This window comes from Cyprinodon variegatus, unplaced genomic scaffold (genome assembly GCF_000732505.1).
Source record: "Cyprinodon variegatus isolate N-32 unplaced genomic scaffold, C_variegatus-1.0 Scaffold106, whole genome shotgun sequence".
Classification (NCBI taxonomy): Eukaryota; Metazoa; Chordata; class Actinopteri; order Cyprinodontiformes; family Cyprinodontidae; genus Cyprinodon; species Cyprinodon variegatus.
The window spans coordinates 1449590-1471706 of record NW_015150559.1 but is presented as its reverse complement, the minus strand read 5'-3'; the positions used below and the strand labels follow the sequence as shown (position 1 = coordinate 1471706).

The 22117-nt window shown below is 37.4% G+C and overlaps 1 protein-coding gene across 1 annotated transcript in view; it reads left to right on the top strand.

Moving 5' to 3' along the window:
• Nucleotides 1–22117, top strand: part of ank3 (ankyrin 3, node of Ranvier (ankyrin G)) — a 105375-nt gene that overhangs the window by 33194 nt on the left and 50064 nt on the right. Inside the window, exons 4-22 of the mRNA XM_015374608.1 lie at nucleotides 1638–1736; nucleotides 2477–2575; nucleotides 4145–4330; nucleotides 7537–7635; nucleotides 8274–8372; nucleotides 8613–8711; nucleotides 9254–9451; nucleotides 10354–10452; nucleotides 10578–10676; nucleotides 10753–10851; nucleotides 10940–11137; nucleotides 13045–13143; nucleotides 15397–15495; nucleotides 18358–18555; nucleotides 18744–18842; nucleotides 19404–19502; nucleotides 20471–20569; nucleotides 20658–20753; nucleotides 21175–21247. Coding sequence (XP_015230094.1) covers nucleotides 1638–1736; nucleotides 2477–2575; nucleotides 4145–4330; nucleotides 7537–7635; nucleotides 8274–8372; nucleotides 8613–8711; nucleotides 9254–9451; nucleotides 10354–10452; nucleotides 10578–10676; nucleotides 10753–10851; nucleotides 10940–11137; nucleotides 13045–13143; nucleotides 15397–15495; nucleotides 18358–18555; nucleotides 18744–18842; nucleotides 19404–19502; nucleotides 20471–20569; nucleotides 20658–20753; nucleotides 21175–21247 — 2236 coding nt within the window. The remainder of the gene's footprint in view (nucleotides 1–1637; nucleotides 1737–2476; nucleotides 2576–4144; nucleotides 4331–7536; nucleotides 7636–8273; nucleotides 8373–8612; nucleotides 8712–9253; nucleotides 9452–10353; nucleotides 10453–10577; nucleotides 10677–10752; nucleotides 10852–10939; nucleotides 11138–13044; nucleotides 13144–15396; nucleotides 15496–18357; nucleotides 18556–18743; nucleotides 18843–19403; nucleotides 19503–20470; nucleotides 20570–20657; nucleotides 20754–21174; nucleotides 21248–22117) is intronic.

The window sequence follows — 22117 nt, the reverse complement described above, 5'->3', positions numbered from 1 at the left end:
AAAAAAAATTCAGATCAAGGAGAAAATCTACAATTAAAATATCCCTGTATTATGACCCTGAGGATTCCTAGGATTCGTTTTGATGCTGTGTGCATCTGAATATCAACAGATATTATGATTTTTTTGCAGATTAAGTGGGTGATAGTGAAAAATAACAATCAAACATTTTTGAGGTTGTTTATAGGCACCCTCCTGATATGTTTCTCATCTAGTTGTGAATATAATAAATAAAATGAAATAATGGGTTTTCTTTTGTTTATTGACTCCTTAAAACAATATTTAAAATATAAATTTCAGATAATGATTCCTAAATTTCTTTTTTTTTTTTTTTTTTTTTGTTGAAAAACATCATTGCTTTACCTAATACAAGATATTGCATCATTGATTGCATCTATAAGCTCTAAAGCAAGGGTTCATTTTAAGACCTAAAGTGTAATGTGGGCCAAAATACATCACATCATAAAATACATCACAGTATAAATCATGAATTAAATAGATATAGAATTAGATATAAAAAATGTACAGTTTTATTTATTTATTTAATCTAAGTTTATGATCAAGTATACCATTACATTAAGACATGAACAAAGGAATTAAATGCCTCACTAAATATTTCAAAGCACCTTTTAAAGGATTCAATAAAAAAAAATGAATATATTTTTAGAAATACAGTTAATTAAACATACATGTAGTTATTTAAGTTTATATCTATGTATCACCTATAGAGGGGGTCACCCATCTCTCACACTGTTATTTTTGGGGTCACAGTCTGAAATGTTTGGGATCCCCAGATCCATACCATGCCAATGGCACTTCTTTTATATGTTTCGGGTCATTTTTCTCACTCATGCCAGTGATTTCTTATTGCTTTCTTTTATTTCCCCCATATGTGTTGGATATTACTAGTAAATGATAGGATTCTCCCACCTTTAATGATAAACTCTACAGCTTTGCTAAAATTGCTTAGGTTCCCTTGTTAATTCCACTGATAAATGCTCTCCTTGCCTGTTCTGTGATTTTCAGCTGTGAATGATAGATTCAAAGGCACTTTGTGAGAGCCTGTAAGTGTTTTTTAATAAGCTAATGAAATCACAGTAAAGCACAGTAAAGTAGTTATAACAAAACAATTTCAAGAGGTGGTAATACTTTTGCATCTGACTGCATATAACAAGTCACCTCCATATTTTCTGTCTTAATAATAGTCTGCTCTGAATATCAGATGCATATCTAATTTTACTGCTAATGAACCCAGTAAATGTGACCAATCACTGTTGCGCTAAAGCACCTTGTCACAAGCACATTCCCATATCATATAGCCAAAGGACAGCCTGGGGGTCAGCTCTGCCTTCACTCTGACCGGGACAGATTCTTAGAAGCTTGGTGTGGTTTTATTTTTAGGGTGAGTCTCATTTATGTGTGAGATGTCGGGATCGGAAGTGACACATTGTTGGCAGTTCAGCCAGGGGGATGCCAGAGCCCAAGTACCAGTTCAAGCATGTGATCACTGGGATGGGATTCACTTGTTCATATGGATGCGGGCTGCAGTGGAAAATAAAGTAGCTCACGTACAGGGGAAATGCTGGGACAGGTGGACCAGAGCTTAACATGCATTCTCTTGTTTGTTCTGTGTAATCTAGAAAGGAAACACTGCTCTGCACATAGCCTCACTGGCTGGCCAGACGGAAGTCGTCAAAGAGCTGGTCACTAACGGAGCCAATGTCAACGCACAATCTCAGGTGGGACACACACGCTAATGTAAACCCAAAGATAAAATGGTGCTAAGAGAGCGCAGCTCTGTTGACCTTAAGCCAATATAGTGTAATCACACTTCCACAAGGCACGCGTTTGTTGGGCTGATAGTGTATGTGGTCATCAGTGACATTGTAGGAATCACAGTTTGGAAAGGTTTTTACTGACAGTAGCTGGCTTATTACCAATTAGGCTTCTGCTGAAAACTGCTGTCCATGCAATTTAGGTTTACTCTGTCACATCAAGGTGAAAAAGAATGACTTCTTCTCAGTTAGTAATTCTTTCTTGCCTCTTCTTTTGAAACATGGGTTCCAACTCGGATCTTTGAGAGCAACTGTGACAGAAATATATATCCCAACGTCAACACCACTGTATAATATGACTGTGTCTCTATCAAGCCTCTGCAGATTTTTGATGGGATGTTGAGGAAGTTTTTCACTCATTTGATTGAGTTGTGTTGGAGGAGAGATCTATCTAAAAGTGTTGATAGATCCTGTGTTGAATGACAGAGAGATTCAAAAAGTTGTCTGGACTCCAAACAGCTGCGTTTTGAGCAATCACAGCATCTTAAAAGAAATTATCCTATTTTTCTGAAGTTTATTTTGTAGTGCAGGTAAATGTGTGTTGTGCTCTGATGATCTAAGGTTTAAGATCATATTGAACCAGTGTCTTTCTTTTAACGTTTGTATGTGTACATCATGTGTCTTTTGCCTGGTTCTGCATGCAGAATGGCTTCACTCCTCTGTACATGGCGGCCCAGGAGAATCACCTGGAGGTGGTGCGGTTCCTTCTGGAGAACAACGCCAGCCAGAGTATTGCCACCGAGGTAAAGTGCTTGTGTAGAAATGCGTTGTACTCGACTATGTATTTTTTATGTCACTGCTGTCGTGCAGTATGTCTCCATGTATTTGCCTCAGTCACTTCTGGTTTTGCAGCTGTTGTACTAACCTCATTCATCTGCTCTCGTCCTTTTTTTCCTCCTTTTTTACTTCTCCCTCCCCCACTTGCCCCATACCTTCCTGTGTTTCCTTCTGTCTCTCTGTCCTCTCTGTTTCCTCTAAATGTGTTTTCCCTCATCCTCTCTGTCTCACATAATCACTCCATTTGTCTCCTCCTCTCCTCCTGTCCCTGCTCCTTCTACAACCCCCGCACCCCCCACCTTACTCCGCATATCTCAATGAGCGCCACGGCAGAGTCTCATTGATTGGTAGTGTATGTTGGTGGAGGCAGTGACCTTGAGTTGGTCACAGACGAGATCAGCTCCGCTCTCTGCCTCTCCTCCACAGCTGCTTCTGAGATTTAGCACTGCTTAGTGTGTTGAACTCGTACACTTGCACGACTACCAGTCACCACGCATATTCACACAAACACATGGTCAGACAGTGATAGATAGCTGCTTGTGCTAACACTGAATCCAGTCTACAGTCAACTGGTTTACAGCCATGGGCTACATCCTACAATATGGGATGCCTCTCTAACTTTATCTGCATGTAAATAGAACATAATAGATAACCTGCAAAGCAAAAAATGAGGAACCAGTGCAGACAATTTTCTCAAAGTGAAAATATTGAAATGTTGTAATTTCAATGCCATATTAGTAAAGGTGTTCAAAGCTCACAGGTTGTTGTTGAGGTTTTTCCATTTTCTGTCAACCACTGGGATGTTAAATCTGAAACTAAGCTTGTGGAGAGTGAGGGCAGAATCGATCCATACATAACAAAATTGTCCGGGTGTTGTAGTTGTTGGGAAATTATGAGGATAACACTATTTGCTACAGCTGGGGGGATTCCACCCGCATCATTTCAACATCTTTTTCAACTAAGGAGACAGCAACCGACTGAATAACAGTCGCCTGTAACACAGCATGTCAGCTTCAGCAGGACTTAATGACATGCTGATGAGGTCATTAGGTCATTAATTCAGCGATTAATGACTTCATTGGTTTTTGAGCGAGGATACATCTGAAACATGCTGAACATGTTGATCTCCACTGGTGTAGGAAAGTTGATATCTATCAACAGCCTTGAAATGTATCTGCTTTTCTACACACTTACTGCATTATGACATATTTCTATTATAAATAAGACACTTTTTCAATACAGACTTTGCAGAACCTTATTTCAACATCTAAAAATTATTAATTGAATTCCTGCCTCTGAGCTATAAATGTAGTCAAGATGTCATACATTTATATTCCTGTATATTTTATATTCGATATATTTTTACTATGTGCCTGAAGCAAGTGAGATAAGAGAAAATATACAAGCTACCTCTCTTCATAATCTGCTTTAAACCAGTTTAACCTCCAATAATCTGCCATTCTTCATCAGTCAAAGACTAAGTATTGCATATATCACTTTGGCATTAGTGAACTTCTCTTTTCCCTCATATGCAGGATGGCTTCACCCCTCTAGCGGTGGCCCTCCAGCAGGGCCATGACCAGGTGGTCTCCCTGCTACTGGAGAACGATACAAAGGGCAAGGTGCGTCTGCCTGCCCTGCACATCGCTGCACGCAAGGATGACACCAAGGCCGCGGCCCTGCTCCTTCAGAACGACCACAATGCCGACGTGGAGTCCAAGGTGAGCTTTGACGCTGGTCCTTCGGTCAGCTGGTTATTTTTATGTCTGATTTTTAATTTGAACCCATAGGGATTCTGGATTCCTGCGCTAGTTAAGCTTGTTGCTTTAACTTCTCACTTATTATTGGAAGTTGTTGCAAATATTTACTTTATTTATTTATTTATTTATTTATTTATTTTTTTTGCAAAAAGGAGAAAGAAGCAAAACTGGCTTTTGACTATGTTTAATTGCTGACTATGCAAGTTTCTAGAGGCATTAAAAGAATGCTTTATTCAAATTATCTTTGACACATCTGGGATGGAGTGGAGAACATGCTAGCAAACACTAAATGAAAGAGCCTGCTAATGAAATGTTGGCATTAATATGCAAGACTTAGTTTTACTGACATGCTTTGTGCATTATCAGTATAATGAAGAGATTGAACTTTTATAGTACGGTATATCCAACTTATAGTTTTAAAAAGATCTGCTTTGAGAGTAAAATGGAAATGCTCCATGAGTGCAACATATGATGAAACATTATAACTACATTAAGCTTCAAAATATTATTCACAGTCCTCAAATTCTATTTAAATTTACATTTTGAGTCCAGGTGAAGTATTTTGAACCAAGCTCCTTTTCTCCTCTTTGCACCTCCTCTTTTTAAACAAAAGGAGGCTTTTCCGCTTTTTTATACTAACTGCCCATTCTCTCTTCTTTTGGCCGGCTCTGTAGATGATGGTGAATAGAACAACAGAGGTATACATATATATCTGTACATTATGTAGCGTCATCATTGCAGTTCATGAAAACAAACAATCACTTCAGTGTGTCCAACCTAATGCAGTAGTGTTTCTGCAGCCCTTTATATCCCCCTATTCCATTTAAGCTTGTGTCTTTCTCCTCTTCATGGCTTCATTATAGTTTACACCTAAAGTCATGCAGAAAAATCGAAGAAAGTAAGCATGTTTATACAAAAACAGAGAAAAATCTAGAAGTGGAGTTCTGGCTTTCAAGGTTTTTCTTGATTGAAATGGTTTCATGGTGTCTAAAAATGTCCAAGGTTTCCCTTTCTGGCTAATTAATCTATGAATGTTGACAGAAATGTTATCTTAATGTGTCCTGGAAAGTGTATGTCCATGAAACTGGTTAAACATGATAACCATTGATCGCATGAAATGTGGTTATCATTCACTGAATAGATGCAGTTTGTCTTTAACCTGCATGGCAATCCCTTTAAGCTGTAAAACATCCAGCTGTCCAGCAACAGGCCTGAGTCTGTTGGTTTTAATCTTTAGCATGCAGTGCCTTGCAAAATGTCTCTAACCACTTCTCCTTATTTCAACTTCGTTATATTTCATTGCAATTTTATGTGATTAGCCTTTATGTAAATCCTTAAATCTGAGTTAATTCTCTTCAGAATACATACATTGCACAGGTATATGATGGATATACATTAAGTAAACATTCTTGCACATTTACATTAATATTGCAATGATCCTAAAGGACTTGAAGAGAGAGAGAACATATATATAAAGTAGGTAGAGCATTTTTAAAGAGAATTATTTGCACCCACTTTATATAGGGTATCAGAGCAAAGGTACTGTAGCAGATTAAAGATATACACCTTTCAGATTGTAATTTGCAAAAACAAACATGAAAACCAAATATGAGTACTGTATGTAATGAATATGCTGTATTATATGCTGATCTATCGAAATCCATATAAGATATATGAAATTCGTGCTTGCGATCTGACAGCAAGCTCAAATTATGTTGATAAATTTGCAAGGCACTGCTCTTCTAATCCTTAATCTGTGCACTTGAAGCATTTTGCATGGGACTAAAGCAACAAGGTAACATGCTTCTGCAATAATCAGGGTCCCTTCCTAACCCAAAGGCCAGGTGGCCACCTCCCGTGTGTGCCTGTTGGTTCGCTGGCTTTGTTTCTGCCATTGGCAGGCCTGACAGTCATCTGGTATGATTCACCTAAAAATGGCTCTGTTGACTTGAAGACTGTGCATTGTGGTAAACAAATTTGCATACTGCTCAATAAATGTTTTTGAGGAATAGTTCAAACCATTTTACATTTACAGACTTTAAAACCAAAAGACATTTTGAAGCACTTTTAAATTATATCTAAAAATAAAATCATTATAATTATACTGGTTTGACTTTTGTAGAAACCCAGGGTATACTCCAGGTACACTCAGGGTGTGCAAACATCCCAAAATAACCGGTCTTGCTAATGACATCCTATTATTTACATTCCAGAAACTAATAAGCTTTGATAACCCCTAATTATTTATTTGCTGGTTTTCTGTTCCTTCTCCTCCCTTTGTCTTAACAAATTATGCATAGAAAAATCCAAAAAACTGGATGTTAAGTTAACTTGCAGTGCACCTGTTTTATTTTAACCAATGCAGGATTATGAGTGTTAAAAAGCTAATTTATCAAACATATTTGATATTTAAAGCACCTTTTATATGGCTGAATGCTTTACAGAGGTTTAAAAACAGGGAAATGCATAAAATGACATGCACATACAAAAATATTGAACAGTTTAGCAGTGGGTAGCACTGCTGCCTTGCAGTAAGAAGGTTGTGGGTTCAATTCCTGTCCCAGAGTCTTTCTGCATGGAGTTTGCATGCTCTCCCTGAGCATGAGTGGGTTTTCTCTGGGTACTCTGGCTTCCTCCCACAGTACAAAAACATGACTGTTAGGTTAATTGACTTTTCTAAATTCTCCTTAGGTTTGAGTGGGCGTGAATGGTGGTTTGTCCTGGTGTCTCTGTGATGCCATGCAATGAACTGGCAACCTGTCCAGGGTGTACTCCGCCTCTTGCCCATTGACTGCTGGAGATAGGCACCAGTACTGCTCGGGACAAGCGTGTCAGATAATGGATGAATGGATAAAACATTAATAGGAGACAAGAAACAACTAAAACTAATATTTATTTTCAAAAGGATCAAGATCTACATTCAGCGACTGCAGGGCAATTTAAATTGTCAGACTTAATTTGACAATTTACTGTCAATAAACATGTGGTTGGACCCATATGTAATGATTTCTCTTTGAGAAAATTCCAGTAATCATGAACGTGTGTCCTTCTTTGTTATTGATATAAGGGTTAGTTCATGACTTCCTCTAAATATTCTTCTGATTTGTTTCTAATCTATTGTGTCCTTTTGTCTGGCTTTGGTATTCTTGTATTCTTCTAATCCCCAGAGTGGCTTTACCCCCCTGCACATCGCTGCTCATTATGGCAACATTAACGTGGCCACATTGCTGTTGAACAGAGGGGCTGCTGTGGACTTCATGGCTAGGGTAAGTTTATTCTGCCCTCTGCTGTCCGATGGGGACATTACAAGCTGTCCTTTAGGAGATAAGCAAAAGTCTTCACACTTTTAATCAAAATTTTAAATTAAATTACATGCTTTTTTTATTGTGAACCTATTTGTGCAGCAATCACAGGTTTTAGTTTAGACAATTAAAGGCAATATTCTACACACTGAGCCAGAAGCCTACATTTTCCTTTATATATCCATTAAATATGTGATGAGAGTCTACCAAATTCAGTTGTTTCATGGGATGTTGCCCTCACCATAACTAATGGAGGCCTTATTACGTTGTGTTGACTGCTGTTTTTTTAAGGGTGCTGGTGTTTGCTCAGGGTTTGACGCTGGTTACAGGTCTAGATTGTCTTGCATGAGGAGAAGCGATGATTAGAGTTACGTGATGAAGAGGTCCTACTGATGTTTGTTTTTCAATGTACTATTTATTTTTCCCCAAGGTGGGTATATGGCTGTTTAAATGTTGAAATCCCTTTGATCTAAGGAGAAAATTGAATACATTTTTGAAATACAGTTTTATTTGTAAAGACATTTAACGTGCAATTTCGAGGAATATTAAACAACTAAGTTTACTGCTAATTAATTATAAAAATTGTCCTTTTTTCCAATTAGAATGACATCACTCCACTTCATGTGGCATCAAAAAGGGGCAACAGCAACATGGTGAAGTTACTACTAGACAGAGGGGCCAAAATAGATGTAAAGACCAAGGTGAGCCTGATTTTTCTTCTTCTTCTCTAAATATTGTGGAAGTCATAAGTTAAGAACAGAGGGTCCTTTTGTGACATGATTTGATGTAAAGACCCAAAAGAAAATACTGGAAGTTTTAGATTTCATTCTTCCATTTTCAAAACTGTTGGAAGTTTATCTCAACCTTTGAGTAACATTTTAGAAGCAAAGATATTTTGTTGAAAAGCGGAGATAAATATTGTTGGATTTCTGTGCCTTTAGGACGGTCTAACACCTCTTCACTGTGGAGCGAGGAGCGGCCATGAACAGGTGGTAGAAATCCTGTTGGACCGAGGAGCTCCTATCCTGTCCAAGACCAAGGTAGCTACTTAAATGATGAGTTTAGAAGATGAGGCTTTGATCAATTAATGAAGAGGTCACAAAGACACCACATTTATTTTAGGCTCTAAAGAATAAGGTCATAATAGGTCATTTATTTATTAATCATGCTGACTCGTTTGTTTCAATCAGTTCCTCTAATCACACAGAGCGATTTGAAATATGCTATCCAATCAAACAGCAGATCTGTTGCTGTAGTGTTGTCGCATTGTCTCCATAACGTCTGTGCGACTTCTCCAGAACAGCCTGTCCTCGCTGTGTAACCCTGCAGTTTGACCGCGCAGGACAACCAGTGTAACAACATAGACATTGTTGTAATGACCTCGTTATAACAATGCTTCTGTAACAGCAACTTCCTTCACAGTTTTACCAGTAGAGCGCACGGTCGCCTTCTAACTGCCTGTGTCTGTCTGTCCACCTGTCTGTCTGCATGTGTCTGTTTGTCTCTCTTTGTGTCTGGATCTCTCTGTCTCCTCCTCTCTCTCCTTCTCTGTTTTCTCTGTCCTCTCTCCAACGCCTTGTAGAACGGCCTGTCACCGCTGCACATGGCCACTCAGGGGGACCACCTGAACTGCGTCCAGCTCCTGCTGCATCACGATGTGCCGGTGGATGACGTCACCAACGACTATCTGACTGCACTGCATGTTGCTGCACACTGCGGGCACTACAAGGTGGCCAAGCTCATCGTGGACAAGAAGGCTAACCCAAATGCAAAGGCTCTGGTACGGATAACTAAGCGGCATGTGGAAGCAAAGACTTGGCTCTAATATTGAAGAGGAATATAATTGGCAGTCTTTTTTTTAGATAAAAAACTCATTTACCTCATTTTGTAGTTGGAACTTGGACACAAAAGAGTCTTCCAACTAAATAAATATCAAAAGTAAACATAAACAGCTTTGGAAGAGCTCCCGAAGGCCCTTTGAGAAAGCCCTGACCTCAGTTTAAGTAAACATTTGTTTACTATGATCAAACACTGGATGAGGAGACGAACCAGTACAAGTTCTCACAGAATCTGCCAAAGCAGTGGTCAGATGTCCAGCCAGAATAAAGTCACAATCTTGTTAATGAAACTTTTAAACAAACATTTACCCAAATATTACAACTGCCTATGTGAACATTTGACCCTGTTTTAATTAGATAAAATCCTCAATAAAGTCAAACATTTGCACCCAATTTTTTTTTTTATGAAAGCAAACAGTGCATCAATTTAAATCAAGTATTTCAATTATTTGCTTTGCAGCATGATTCAGTATCACAGATTTTCCTTACTGTAATTTACTGTAAAATTTTTATTGTGCTGAGTTTTTCTTGCTAGATTTTGTAAAAAGATCAATTGTCCAGCTGTTTGTGCAGTACTCATGATCCTCTTTAAAACAGCAACTTATGGCTGAGTCACACCAGGAAAAACTAGAAGAATATAAGACCAAAATAAGGTGGATCCACATACTTCAATTGAGAATTTAAAAAAATGTAACATTGACAAAGTTGAGCAGTTGTATGTGTCTGGATTCATATTTATCCTCTTAAATTGTCATCAATATACAATTAACAGTTTTGTTACAGTCAATACTTAACTAGATGTAACTGATGCTTTAGCCTTAATTTTCTCTGTGACTGTGTGCAGAATGGTTTCACTCCTCTTCATATCGCCTGCAAGAAGAACAGAGTGAAAGTGATGGAGCTCTTGCTGAAGCATGGTGCTTCTATCCAGGCTGTTACAGAGGTACAATAGAGTTGGATCTCAATTTCTAACAAAAGTCCAATCATCCCAGAGCTGCTCTTCAAGAATATTTCATACAGTATTTCACACATTGGAATTGGCATTGAAAACATTATTTCCATCTGCAGTCTGGCCTAACGCCAATCCATGTGGCAGCCTTCATGGGCCATGAGAACATTGTTCATGCGCTGACACGCCACGGAGCATCACCCAACACAACCAACGTTGTGAGTAGATGATAGAAAAGAAATGAAATGTTTCTTCTAAAGTTTTACCTAAAAAAATATATTTTGTGTCCTCCAGCGAGGGGAGACGGCTCTCCACATGGCAGCAAGGGCAGGCCAGGCAGATGTAGTTCGATACCTGCTGAAGAATGGTGCCAAGGTGGACACCAAGTCTAAGGTTAGAGCAAGGAGCATGATTGCGATCTACTCACCTTGGGAGAGAACATTCAGGAATAGCCATTAAGGTCACCTCCAACACTGTGCAGGACGACCAGACAGCGTTGCACATCTCCAGTCGGCTGGGAAAGGTTGACATCGTCCAGCAGCTGCTGCATTGTGGTGCATCTGCCAACTCTGCCACCACTTCAGGTTATACTCCCCTACACCTGGCCGCCCGCGAAGGACACCAAGATGTTGCGTCCATGCTGCTGGAGAACGGTGCCTCACTTTCATCCTCCACAAAGGTCAGGCCAATAGAGGAGCTCATGTTAAACACAGAAACTCAGAAAACAGATCAGATGCCCTATTGTTCCAGTACCCTTTATCCAAGGCCTGCTTAATACCCGTTTGCTGTTTTAAACTCACTTTCAGTTCTGATAGGTGCTGTTGTAAGATTTGTGACTGCTCTGTATCTTAATACTAGTTCTGCACTCAAGCATCTTCAGTTGTGGTTCAAGATGCACATCTGAGTCGTTTCAACGATCAGGGTCAAAGAAGGGATGTGAAGAAGAACTAATGAAGCTGATTTGTGGAAGTGTGCAATGTGTAGCTGGGGGCCGTTTTCAAAGGTCACCTCTGTCAGCAGAGCAGATTAATGGAGGGTAAACCCCATGGTGGGCTCTCTCTCTCTAACACTCACTCATCCAGTATCTTCTGGGGGTTGCACAGATGCTGAGCGAGAAATAGATGCCCCTTGATGTAAAACAGGGAATAATTGGAGTGTAGCAATGATGAACTGACTTGTAATTTGTACTAAATTGAGCCTTTTCAAGGAGTAGCTTCTCCATCTTTCTGCTTGTCTTGTTCGCTGTGGAGGTCATGTGAATGCTGACTGTAGGCAATCAGAAAAGGAGGTCATGTGTTTCAGAGCAAATGGGAATCTGTGGGAGTCCCGCATTCCTCTGGAAAATATGACCAAATGTCTTTAAATATCTCCACATACACACACCCGGAGGAAGCCAGGAGTAACTCCATACAGCACTCCTCTGGAGCATGTTTGGCTCACTTTCTGAGGGAGACGTGATCTACTGTGTTTCTTTTATGAAGTTAATGCTTGCTTACAGCAAAACAGACATAAGAAGTTATTTTAGTCAGTAGGTTCACAAAAGATACAAAAAGAGCGATGAGATTTTTGTGTGATCTTGATTATTGATAGTTAAGGAAAAGAATTCAACTTCCACAGAGCAGCTTAAGTCCCTTTCTAATTAAACATTTTACTTAAATGTGACATTTATTTATTTTTTTCAGTATTTGACTCATATTTCTGAAGTTAACTTCTGTAGAAGACAAATAATAAAGAAATTAGTTAAATTAGTTATAATAAATAAATTAAATAAATCAGTAGTGCCTTATTACAGGTAGGGAGTGGATCTGCAAAATAGATAACGGCTGGAAAACCATGGCGGAGCCAAGTGGTTACTTTTGTAACACTAACCATGTGCTGTTCCAGATCAAATTAACTTGAATCAATAAGTCAGTGAACTGGCTGCATGTAAAACCCCTCCTCCTGAATTAGCAGACAAGATTTAACAATTTACTTGAAGTCACAGTAATTTTCTTGGCAGACTGTCAGACTGAAGCATTAAACTGTCTTCAACCTGTAAGCAGTTCATTTTGAAATCCCTTTTATAGTCCTGTGCTACCAATTAAATGGCAAATAAGGACACATACTGTATTACATTCAGTAAACATCCAAGCTCATTATCACATGAACATGCGGAGCTGAACTGGTCATCCTGAAAGATAAAGCTAAGCATGATTTAGGCAGCACTTTAGACTGACTGACATTCCATTGACTGACATCTGTCTAACCTGATCTACAGCCATTTTAAATCTATAAACTGAGCTGGACAGTTAAAAGTTATCTAGGGGGTTAGAAAAATACATTTGATTTTTATAAGCCTTGGATATATTGTGACTTTCCTCTTTAGTCGTTGTTACCTCATCTTAAGTAAATCAGTTTGCTTGCGTCTTCTTTTTCACACAGTGATTACTATGGATTTTGGTCAGATGAGTAAATTTGTGTGTAAATCTATGTTGCTAAAAATTAATTCATATAAAAAGGCTTTAAAAACACTGAGAGCTCTCTTTATGTCTTTACATTCTATTTATACTGTTCTTATCTCACTGTTTTTTGCCATGTTTCCAACAGAAAGGGTTCACTCCGCTGCATGTAGCAGCCAAGTATGGTAAGATGGAAGTGGCCAGTTTGCTCCTTCAGAAGAGAGCCCCGCCGGACGCTGCCGGAAAGGTGAGGACAAAGCTGCCGTCTATTTTCTTTTAGGAAGAAAATGTCTTCATTAAGATCAAAATATTTTCATAGGGGAACAAAAAGGGTAGATAAAGACATATTTCATTTTTTTTCTCATCTTACAATCTGATTTTTGTTAGGCATTGTCCAAAAGAACAATAGAAAAAACAAAGTTAGGCAGAAAGGTGTGTTTTTTGCAGTGAGGATTGGACCAAAGTATGAGAAATCAAGGAACCCTTCTTATTGTTTAAAATCTGGTTATGATTTTACAAATGATTCTTCAAAGGCTGCTAGGATGCTAGGATTGCACAAAGCTTGTTGGCAGATTTACCTTCGCTCCTCTTATGCACTCAGACACCTACATTGGCACACTTTCTTAGAACAGACCCACTGGCATTCGACCACCACCTGAAAACACTTATCCTAATGGCACTCAGGTATGATAATGAAGCTACCAGAATGCATAGTGTCACGGCAGATTCCTAAATCTAGTCTTTATTTCTTAATGAAAGAAACAAACAAACAAAACAAAAAACATGTGGGATATTTTTGAACTTTTTTTTCTTGCAGATATGCTTCAGTTTGACTCACCAGAACTAAAGCGTGTTTAGAAATTTACTATTGCTAGGGTAAAGGAGAAACAGGATTCGTGGTGCAGATGTTTTAGACCATTGACATTATCCAACAAATTGTTCCTGATGACGCATGTTTTGGTAGCAGCTGCAAATGAAGCTGGCCTGGTTCCTGTTTCTACTTTCTGATACTGAAATGTGTTTCTATGCACATCCGGTTTGGCTTTACACCATCTGTTGTAGCATTTTTCGTTTAACTCACATAAACACTCTGCATCTTGACTGTTTTGCATACTGCAGTGTGGGTGCTAAAGTCATTGCTGAGCAGCTCTGCTGTGCTTCAGTGTCACACATGTGGGTTTTAAAACTAGCAGTCCTTCTCTACTTTTTCTATGCCGGGTTTAGGACAAGTGGGACACATTTTCTAATATAAATGGTAGAGAAGACATTTTATGTTAACCTCTATAAATAAATGAAAAGCATTTAAACTTACCAGCTACTTACTCTAAATAAAGCTGATATAGATGTAAACACAATTTCTGACAAAACAACCCCCCTAAATGGGTGAGTTTTTAAACTTTTATTCCCCAGAACATAACAAACCCTTAAACCTCAATTTCTTCAGAGCTGTATTGGACATTTATGCTGATACTGTTGTGTAAAAGTATTTTTTTCCATGCTGAATGTTGACCTGACTCATGCATCCCATATCTAACACGCAGCTTGAAGGATAGTTGCATAGTCTGATAAGGAGAAGGGGAAAGAGATCCATCTCTGTAAATAGTTGGGATTTTACATCAATATAACAGTAACCCATGATTCTTTTACAGCAGTTTTAATATTTGACTTATTCAAAATTATTACAGATTTGGTGTAAAGGTGTATCTGCATTCCTGCCTGCACTGTGTAAGATAAAGGACACACAATACTTTTTTTTATTAGCAAGAACAGACTAAAAATCTAACTTCCATTATGTTTGATTCTTTTACAGTGTTTATATTTAAAAACATATATAAAATGCTTAATGAATAACACATAATAAGCCTGGACTCACACACAAAAGGTATACATTCCTGTTGGGTGAGGCTTGCTTTTTATCTAATGCTGGGAATTTATCATCATGTCATGATCCTATCATGTCTTCAAAGGATCACAGCATTATCAAGTTGTATTTGTTTCTACCAGAGTTGTACATTTCCATAGCAGATAGGAGTAAATGAATGCTTCTGAAAACATCTGATCACTGAGGTGGAACTACACCTTAAAATATCTTATCTATTGCTTTAATTTTTTTTATAGATTTAAAATCCTGTTAATGTTTTTTTATTATTATTATCCTTTGACATTAGAGATCTTTAAGAAAATCTGCAAATCATAGTTGATGATTTCATGCTGTCCCTGAGTTGCAATGTCACTTTCTCCTTCAGTATGTTCCTCTAATACCAGCTTAATGTTTCAGCTTCTTTAAAAAGTTTAGCAAATTTGCTTTAACCTGCTGCTCTTTTTCTCCTTCTTCACCTCCATTCATCCTCCTCCTCCATCTCTCCATATTCTGTTGATTTGGTGCTTTCATTTAACATCATGGTCTGCATCGTAAATGATGTCTAATCTTCTGGGTTGCATGCCTTGTTTGCGTGAATGTGTGTGTGGGTATGTGTGTGCTGGTGGGTGGGTGCTTTAGAGTGGCCTAACTCCGCTGCATGTAGCCGCTCACTACGATAATCAGAGAGTGGCGCTGTTGTTACTGGATCAGGGATCTTCACCACATGCTGCCGCCAAGGTATCAGCACAGAAATACATAAAAGCTCACATTTCTAACTTTGCCTACATGTTTTAGGTTCTTTGTTCTTCAAATACACACTAATTTTTCTGCAGTTTGCTGTTTTTCGATGTTATTATGATCCAAAGTAATTTCCTCCCATCTCATCATTTTAAATTCTCTTTGCAGTCTAATTTTGTCCCTATGCTTTTTATCCCTTTTCTCCAACACTCACCATAGTGTTAAAGATCTGAGCTTCACTGTTGATGCAGCTTTTAAACTAGACAAACACATCTCTACAAATTATTGAATTGTGTGTTTTCTAATTGTCTCTAATTGAAAAAGGGTGATCCATACTTTCATTTTCTCATTTCAACTATTGTAGCACCTTATATCTCAGCTTAGATTAAAAATCTTTACATTACTAGCTAATTGACAGGTACGCAACAGCTCTTAAAGAAAATGAACACATATCTCTTGTTAAGGCTTCTCTCCGCTTATTTTAATCCGTTTTAGGATAGATTTTCATGTTCTACTGCTAATAAAGTCTTAGTTAAATCTGTTCTTTCATACTTATGTGATTTTCCACTATCTCTACTTCACTCAGCTGCATGTATTCTATTAGCATCCTTTCTTACATACTTTACAACCCAAATTGAAATTTAAAGGTGACCATGCCTTTGCAGGGATTTCTCCAAACTTTTGGAATAGTTTAACTTCTTATATGTAAACTGGTTTGCTTTACTGACTTACTTTGGTTGATTCTATTGTTTCTAATATTCAATATTAACATATAGTGTTTATAATCTAAGCAATGTTAACTTTGCATGACAATATTCATTGATTTACAAAGGTCACTTTCAGTGGCTTCTGTAATCTGTCGAAGGGAATGGTTGTCACATGTGTTGTTTTTGTTTTTTGTTTTTAAACCACTGCCGTGGAATCAATTTCCCCCGGGGGGATAACAAAATGTCTTGAACTTGAACTAATTATGAGCACTGGTAGAACCACTAAAAACAAGAGAAGCAAAAAATCACTTTGAGTCCAACTGCCAAGAGAAATGTTGAAATTTTGATTCCTATTTTAGCTTATTTCTTTTCTCTAACCTCTGTCATCCCTAAATGTAACTCTTTTCTCTTTCTTATTCTCTCGATAAAATGTTTTTTTGGGGATGGATTGGTGCTGTTTGGATTAATTTAAGTGATTCTGGCAAGTTGTTACTCAGTGTGTAGGCCAGTTGTTGCCCAGGGACTATCATAGAAATGTGAGCTGTAAATTATCTCAGTCAGACCATAAAATTCTATGCATGTGGGCCTTTTCTGTGCCTCAGATGAAAAAAAGCATTCGGGAATCTTATGAAATGTTTGCGCTTTTATTAAATCAACTAAATCTGAGTTGCTTAAAGAAGAAGGACAATTTTAGAAGATAATGTGTCTTTTGTTGTATATTTTATGTTATGAAGCAAGACAGTAACAGTCAAATTAGATGTTATCAAAATTTTTCAATGGTCGTAGATTCCTTTATCAGTCTTTCTTTATTTCTCTACCTCTACTTCAAACTGTTATCTCCCCCCTTTTCTATGGATTAAGAATTAATAGAAACTAGAATTAAGAATCTTCACATTTTCCCAGTAAAGACACACTTATCAGCCATATGAAATCCCTTGCAGTGCCCTGTGTATTCTGGGACTTTTTCAGCAGAACCAGTATTAGTTGGTTATTTTAGCCTTTGCAGCTTGTCTGTTGGATTCGACCGCATGGTTCAGAGTTTGTAGACAATGTGCACTTTTGATCAGAGATGCTCGATCTGATATTAATATCTCTATCGGTATTGATATTAAATAAAATTCTAGATCAAGTATCAGCAAAAATGGCTCTGATCCATAGTGGCAGATGTATCTATTTCTGTAATATGGTAATTAAAATTAGTTTTTTTTTAAATTCTTAAACAGCAGAAAGTCTTGCCCATTTTTTGGCATCTGTCTTTGATTCAATAAATTGTCAGTTTGAACCAGATGTTTTTTTTCAAGATTGAAAAACTTTGTCCTATTAGCTTTCAGACATACTAATCTCAAGTTGGCCTTTGGGATATAAATGTGTATATTCATGGATACCATACTTGCTTGTAGCGAAGCGTCGATGACAGCCTTGTAAAGAAAGAGGGATTATGTTTTCAGAGCTGGAATCACTTAAACTTTGATCTATTATTTGAGACCCGAACAGTTTATTTTCTAAAGTAAACAATGGTGAATAGAAACCATGACTTTGGTCCAGACAGTAGTTCAGACTGTGGATGCACATTAGATGTGCTTTTTAAGATGCTCTTACATTATTACCCAGTGATGTTTTCACACCTTGGGCTGTTAATGTCTCCGTTCATCTTTGCTGTTTCTTCTTTTTAGTGTCCAGAATCTAACCAATCAGTGGATGAATATCTTTATGTAGAAAATAAAAATAACTTTGCTCTTACATCTATGTTAAGCAGGGTCTGTCATTAGAACTACCCATCTTGTTTTTCAAAGTAAGAGCACTTCCTGTTGTGTTCATTCTTTAATCATGAATATTTAGTTTTTGTATAAAATCTGTGTTTGCTCTTTTCGCTCTAGGACAGCATTAAATTATCTTAATTTTATCATCGTCCATTGCTAAAAACATAGATTTTTTTCTCCCTCCAATGTTTATTTTATCAAATGTTTAGCTGTAAAGGCTGTCATTTTGAAACCAAACTGCCATCCATTTCTACCTTTAAAACAATGTTTTTTTTTTTCATTATAGGTTCACTTTGATCAGTAATGCATGGAAACAGTTTCTTGATTCTATCAGTCAGATCTAATGAAGAGTCCAGCACATTTTTTATAACTAGCATTTCCCTAATGATTCCTAGAATGGCTACACACCTCTCCACATCGCTGCCAAAAAGAACCAAATGGACATCGGGACCACACTGCTGGAGTACGGCGCGGACACCAACGCAATGACACGGCAGGGCATCACTCCAATTCATCTGGCAGCCCAGGAGGGCAGCGTGGACCTAGTGTCCCTTCTGCTGGCTAAGAATGCTAACGTCAATGTGTGCAATAAGGTGAAAACATCCCTGTTTTTAACATCCTTGTTTCAAACCCTTATTTAGCTCTTCAGCCCAATAATGTACCAATGTTTGTTCTTTAATCGAGGTCAAATCTTGTCAGAGGTCAAATCTAGAACAGATTTGTTTGTGTATTTCATGTGTTTATTTGCTCTGTTGTGTATGTTTACCTTCATCTAATACAGAGCGGACTCACGCCCCTGCACTTAGCAGCTCAGGAAGATAGAGTCAATGTTGCAGAAGTCCTTCTAAACCACGGTGCGGATGTTGACCCACAAACTAAGGTAAAGCTCTCAGAGCAAATTCTTCAAATGCACAAAAAATATATCATTTTGATTTTTTTAGTTTTTGTTAATTTATTCCTTCTTCTTTAACTGCTGTTCAATGATTTTTGAGATTTGACATTTTATATCAATAAAAAGGTCTTTATTGATGTTCCTGCACTGAAGCAAAGAAACACATTTTTATAATGAATCAGCTTGAATGTCTCCACTGAGACTGATCTGCTCCAGCTGAAGGTTATTTGCTGCGTGTTTGTGCGGACCTGACAGATGTTTATAACAGAAAGGTTCTTCTTTCTCTGATCTCTAAAACTGTGATGCTCATAGTCATAATTCAACAGACATGAAGCGGTTTTCGGTGTCATTTAAAGAGACAGCTCTAGCCTGTTTGTTTATATGAACATGTTTCCACATTCTTTTAAAAATATCATTCACCAAAAAAAAAAAGAAGATGAAGATCTTTGGAAGGTGTCCCGTTCCATTTCAATTCTTCTATTAATCGCCATTAGCTTACCTCCTTCCTCTCTGTTTATTGTCTTTTCTTTTCATGTTCTCCATCTACAGATCGGTTACACCCCGCTACATGTGGCTTGTCACTACGGCAATGCAAAGATGGTGAATTTCCTTTTGGAGAACCATGCCAAAGTCAATGCCAAAACAAAGGTAAACAAACCTTTGCAGTGATGTAGTCGCTCTTAATATAATTTAAATCCAGTTCATGTCCACAATGTAACCATTGTGTAAGAAAAAAATGCAAACCTTTCAACTAAGTTTTAGAAAAGAGAAACAGAAATTTTAATTCCTTTGTAATATTTTTTTTAAAAGAACATGGACAATCTAACAGTTTATTTAAGATTACACTACTCTACATTTCTGCTTATTGTTGACTGACTATTGACTTTTTAGCAAAAGGGAGCAACAAATAGGACAAAAAAAGCATGTTTGACAGAAATTTAACTGATAAAACTATAAAAATTATTTCAAGTATTTTTAAATGTAATTAATGTGTAAAATTAAGGTTAATTAACAATTATGTGGCTCTGTTTTTTTCTTGGCATTTTCATAAAAAAATGCATATTACATTCATGAAGAAAGACACTAGTTGTTAACTAAACTAGCATTGATCAAAGTATTTATTTTCAAATAAAACACTCAATGTTATAAGTTACTCAGCATATTAAACAAGTGTTTAGGCTTCTAATTATTTTATAGCAGAAGAAAAAGGTCGGAATATTGGTGTAAAGAACATCATGTATTGAACATTATAATAAGTTGTTAGTTATGTTAATAAAAAGAAGAAGAAAGTCTTCAGCATCCAGTTTAGACTCATAAGAGAGTCCAGAGAAGCTGCAGGGGGAATTATATAATTGTATAAATAGAATCATGTAATCACATCTTTAATATCACAGAGCCTGGTTTTGTTTGAAGAGAGAAACAAATTATTTTAAAACTAAGTTCATTTGACCGAAATCATCAACTTTGTTCTGTTGTTTAAAGTAGGCAGTTAAGCACAGTCTCTTTAGAGATTCAATGGTCAAAGTTCTGTGATTTACACACTACAGTGGAACGTATGAACATGGTCTTTGATTTCTTCTCCAATTCTTACTTATTGTGTGTCTTTCTCGGCCTAGAATGGCTACACTCCACTCCACCAAGCGGCTCAGCAGGGACACACCCACATCATCAACCTACTGCTTCAGCACGGAGCCTCAGCTAACGAGCTCACCGTGGTATGCACAACGAAAACACAGGCTAAAATATGGAATGTCTTCTCTGTTTTCTGAACCTTAAACACAGCCCTTTTTTGCCATTGTTTAGAATGGGAACACTGCCCTTTCCATTGCCCGTCGTCTGGGTTATATCTCTGTGGTGGACACTCTGAGGCCCATGACCGATGAAAATCTCTCAGCCATGGTCAGACAGTGTCTTCTTCAAAAGGGTTTTGTATTATAATGTAAAAAAATGTATAACTGTTGTAACTATATAAAGGCTTCAGAGTGTAATGAAATAATCAGCTTGATTTAACTCACTTGTTTAGTTGCAGACTTGTCTAGATTAAATGTGATCATTTATCCAGGAGCACAGTTCGTGCATTGAATGAACAAATATGGCAACATAAGCCATAAAGTCAATCTGCAAGCTCTGTCACATGTGGAAAGTTTCCCTGATTAGGAAACAGATAAAAGGCTTAAATTGAAGCGTATCACCACTGCGATATTAAAGATTAAAAAAACCTTGATAATGTGTCCGTGTATGGATGTATCAGCAGATGTGATAGTCTTTATCCAAAGACTTCTAACTATCTGAATTGTCACAATGTGTCTTTTTTGTACAGAGTCCATCAGAGAAACACAAAATCAACGTCCCAGAGACCATAAACGAGTTCCTGGACATGTCAGATGATGAAGGTATGTGATTGTTTGTAAATCAGCTATGACTGCTTTCTTTTGGTAGGGTGTTTGACCTTTGCATGTTTGAATATGTGTATCCAACTTACAGTTCAGGCTAATTCGCCACAAATTCTCAGAGAAGAGTCATGTTCTGATGTTAATAAAGGTATTACCGGTCGGTTTGAATCTGCCTCCTGCTTCTTGCCTTCTGTTTCTATAGAATTAGCAGACAAATGTAACCTTTAATCATTTTTGCTTATCTGCTATTTAGCTGTTTTGCCCATTTTATTGATCAAGAATTTATACTTAACTTAAGCAATGTGATTTGTTTGTTTTTCTGGGTGCAAAGCTCTATTAACCATGTGTGCTACTGCTGTGCAAAAAAGAAAAATTTTATTTTTGGTCTTTTATTCTATAATTTATACCATCTGCATTTTATTGAAGAAAATACCTTTGCAAAATAAAAGTACTGTCAAGTTTTACTCTCTAGCTCTGCAGGTTTTAGAAATTTAAAACTGGTTCTCTTTGTCAAATCTGTGAATTTAGTTTTTTTTTTTACTTTTATACTATTTTGCATTGGCATCAAAGCTTTTGGTCCGATATATCATCAATTCTTCAAAATATCTGCTGAATCTCCTACATGATTTATAGCCCACATTAATTATTGCTTCTTATGACTTTCTGCTTATTGTGACCTCTTTCTTGCCAGTCTTTTAATTAGGCTATGGATCTCCTCCTGACCTGTTTGCTGTGTTCTTTGGACAGGTTCACTAACATGTATCCAAATTGCACACAATGAGGCTGTATTTGACTGAGTAAGACAGTTATGAATGCAGTTGGTTGCATTGGACTTTGCTTAGGAAATTTGGTTTAAAAAAAGAGGTTAAA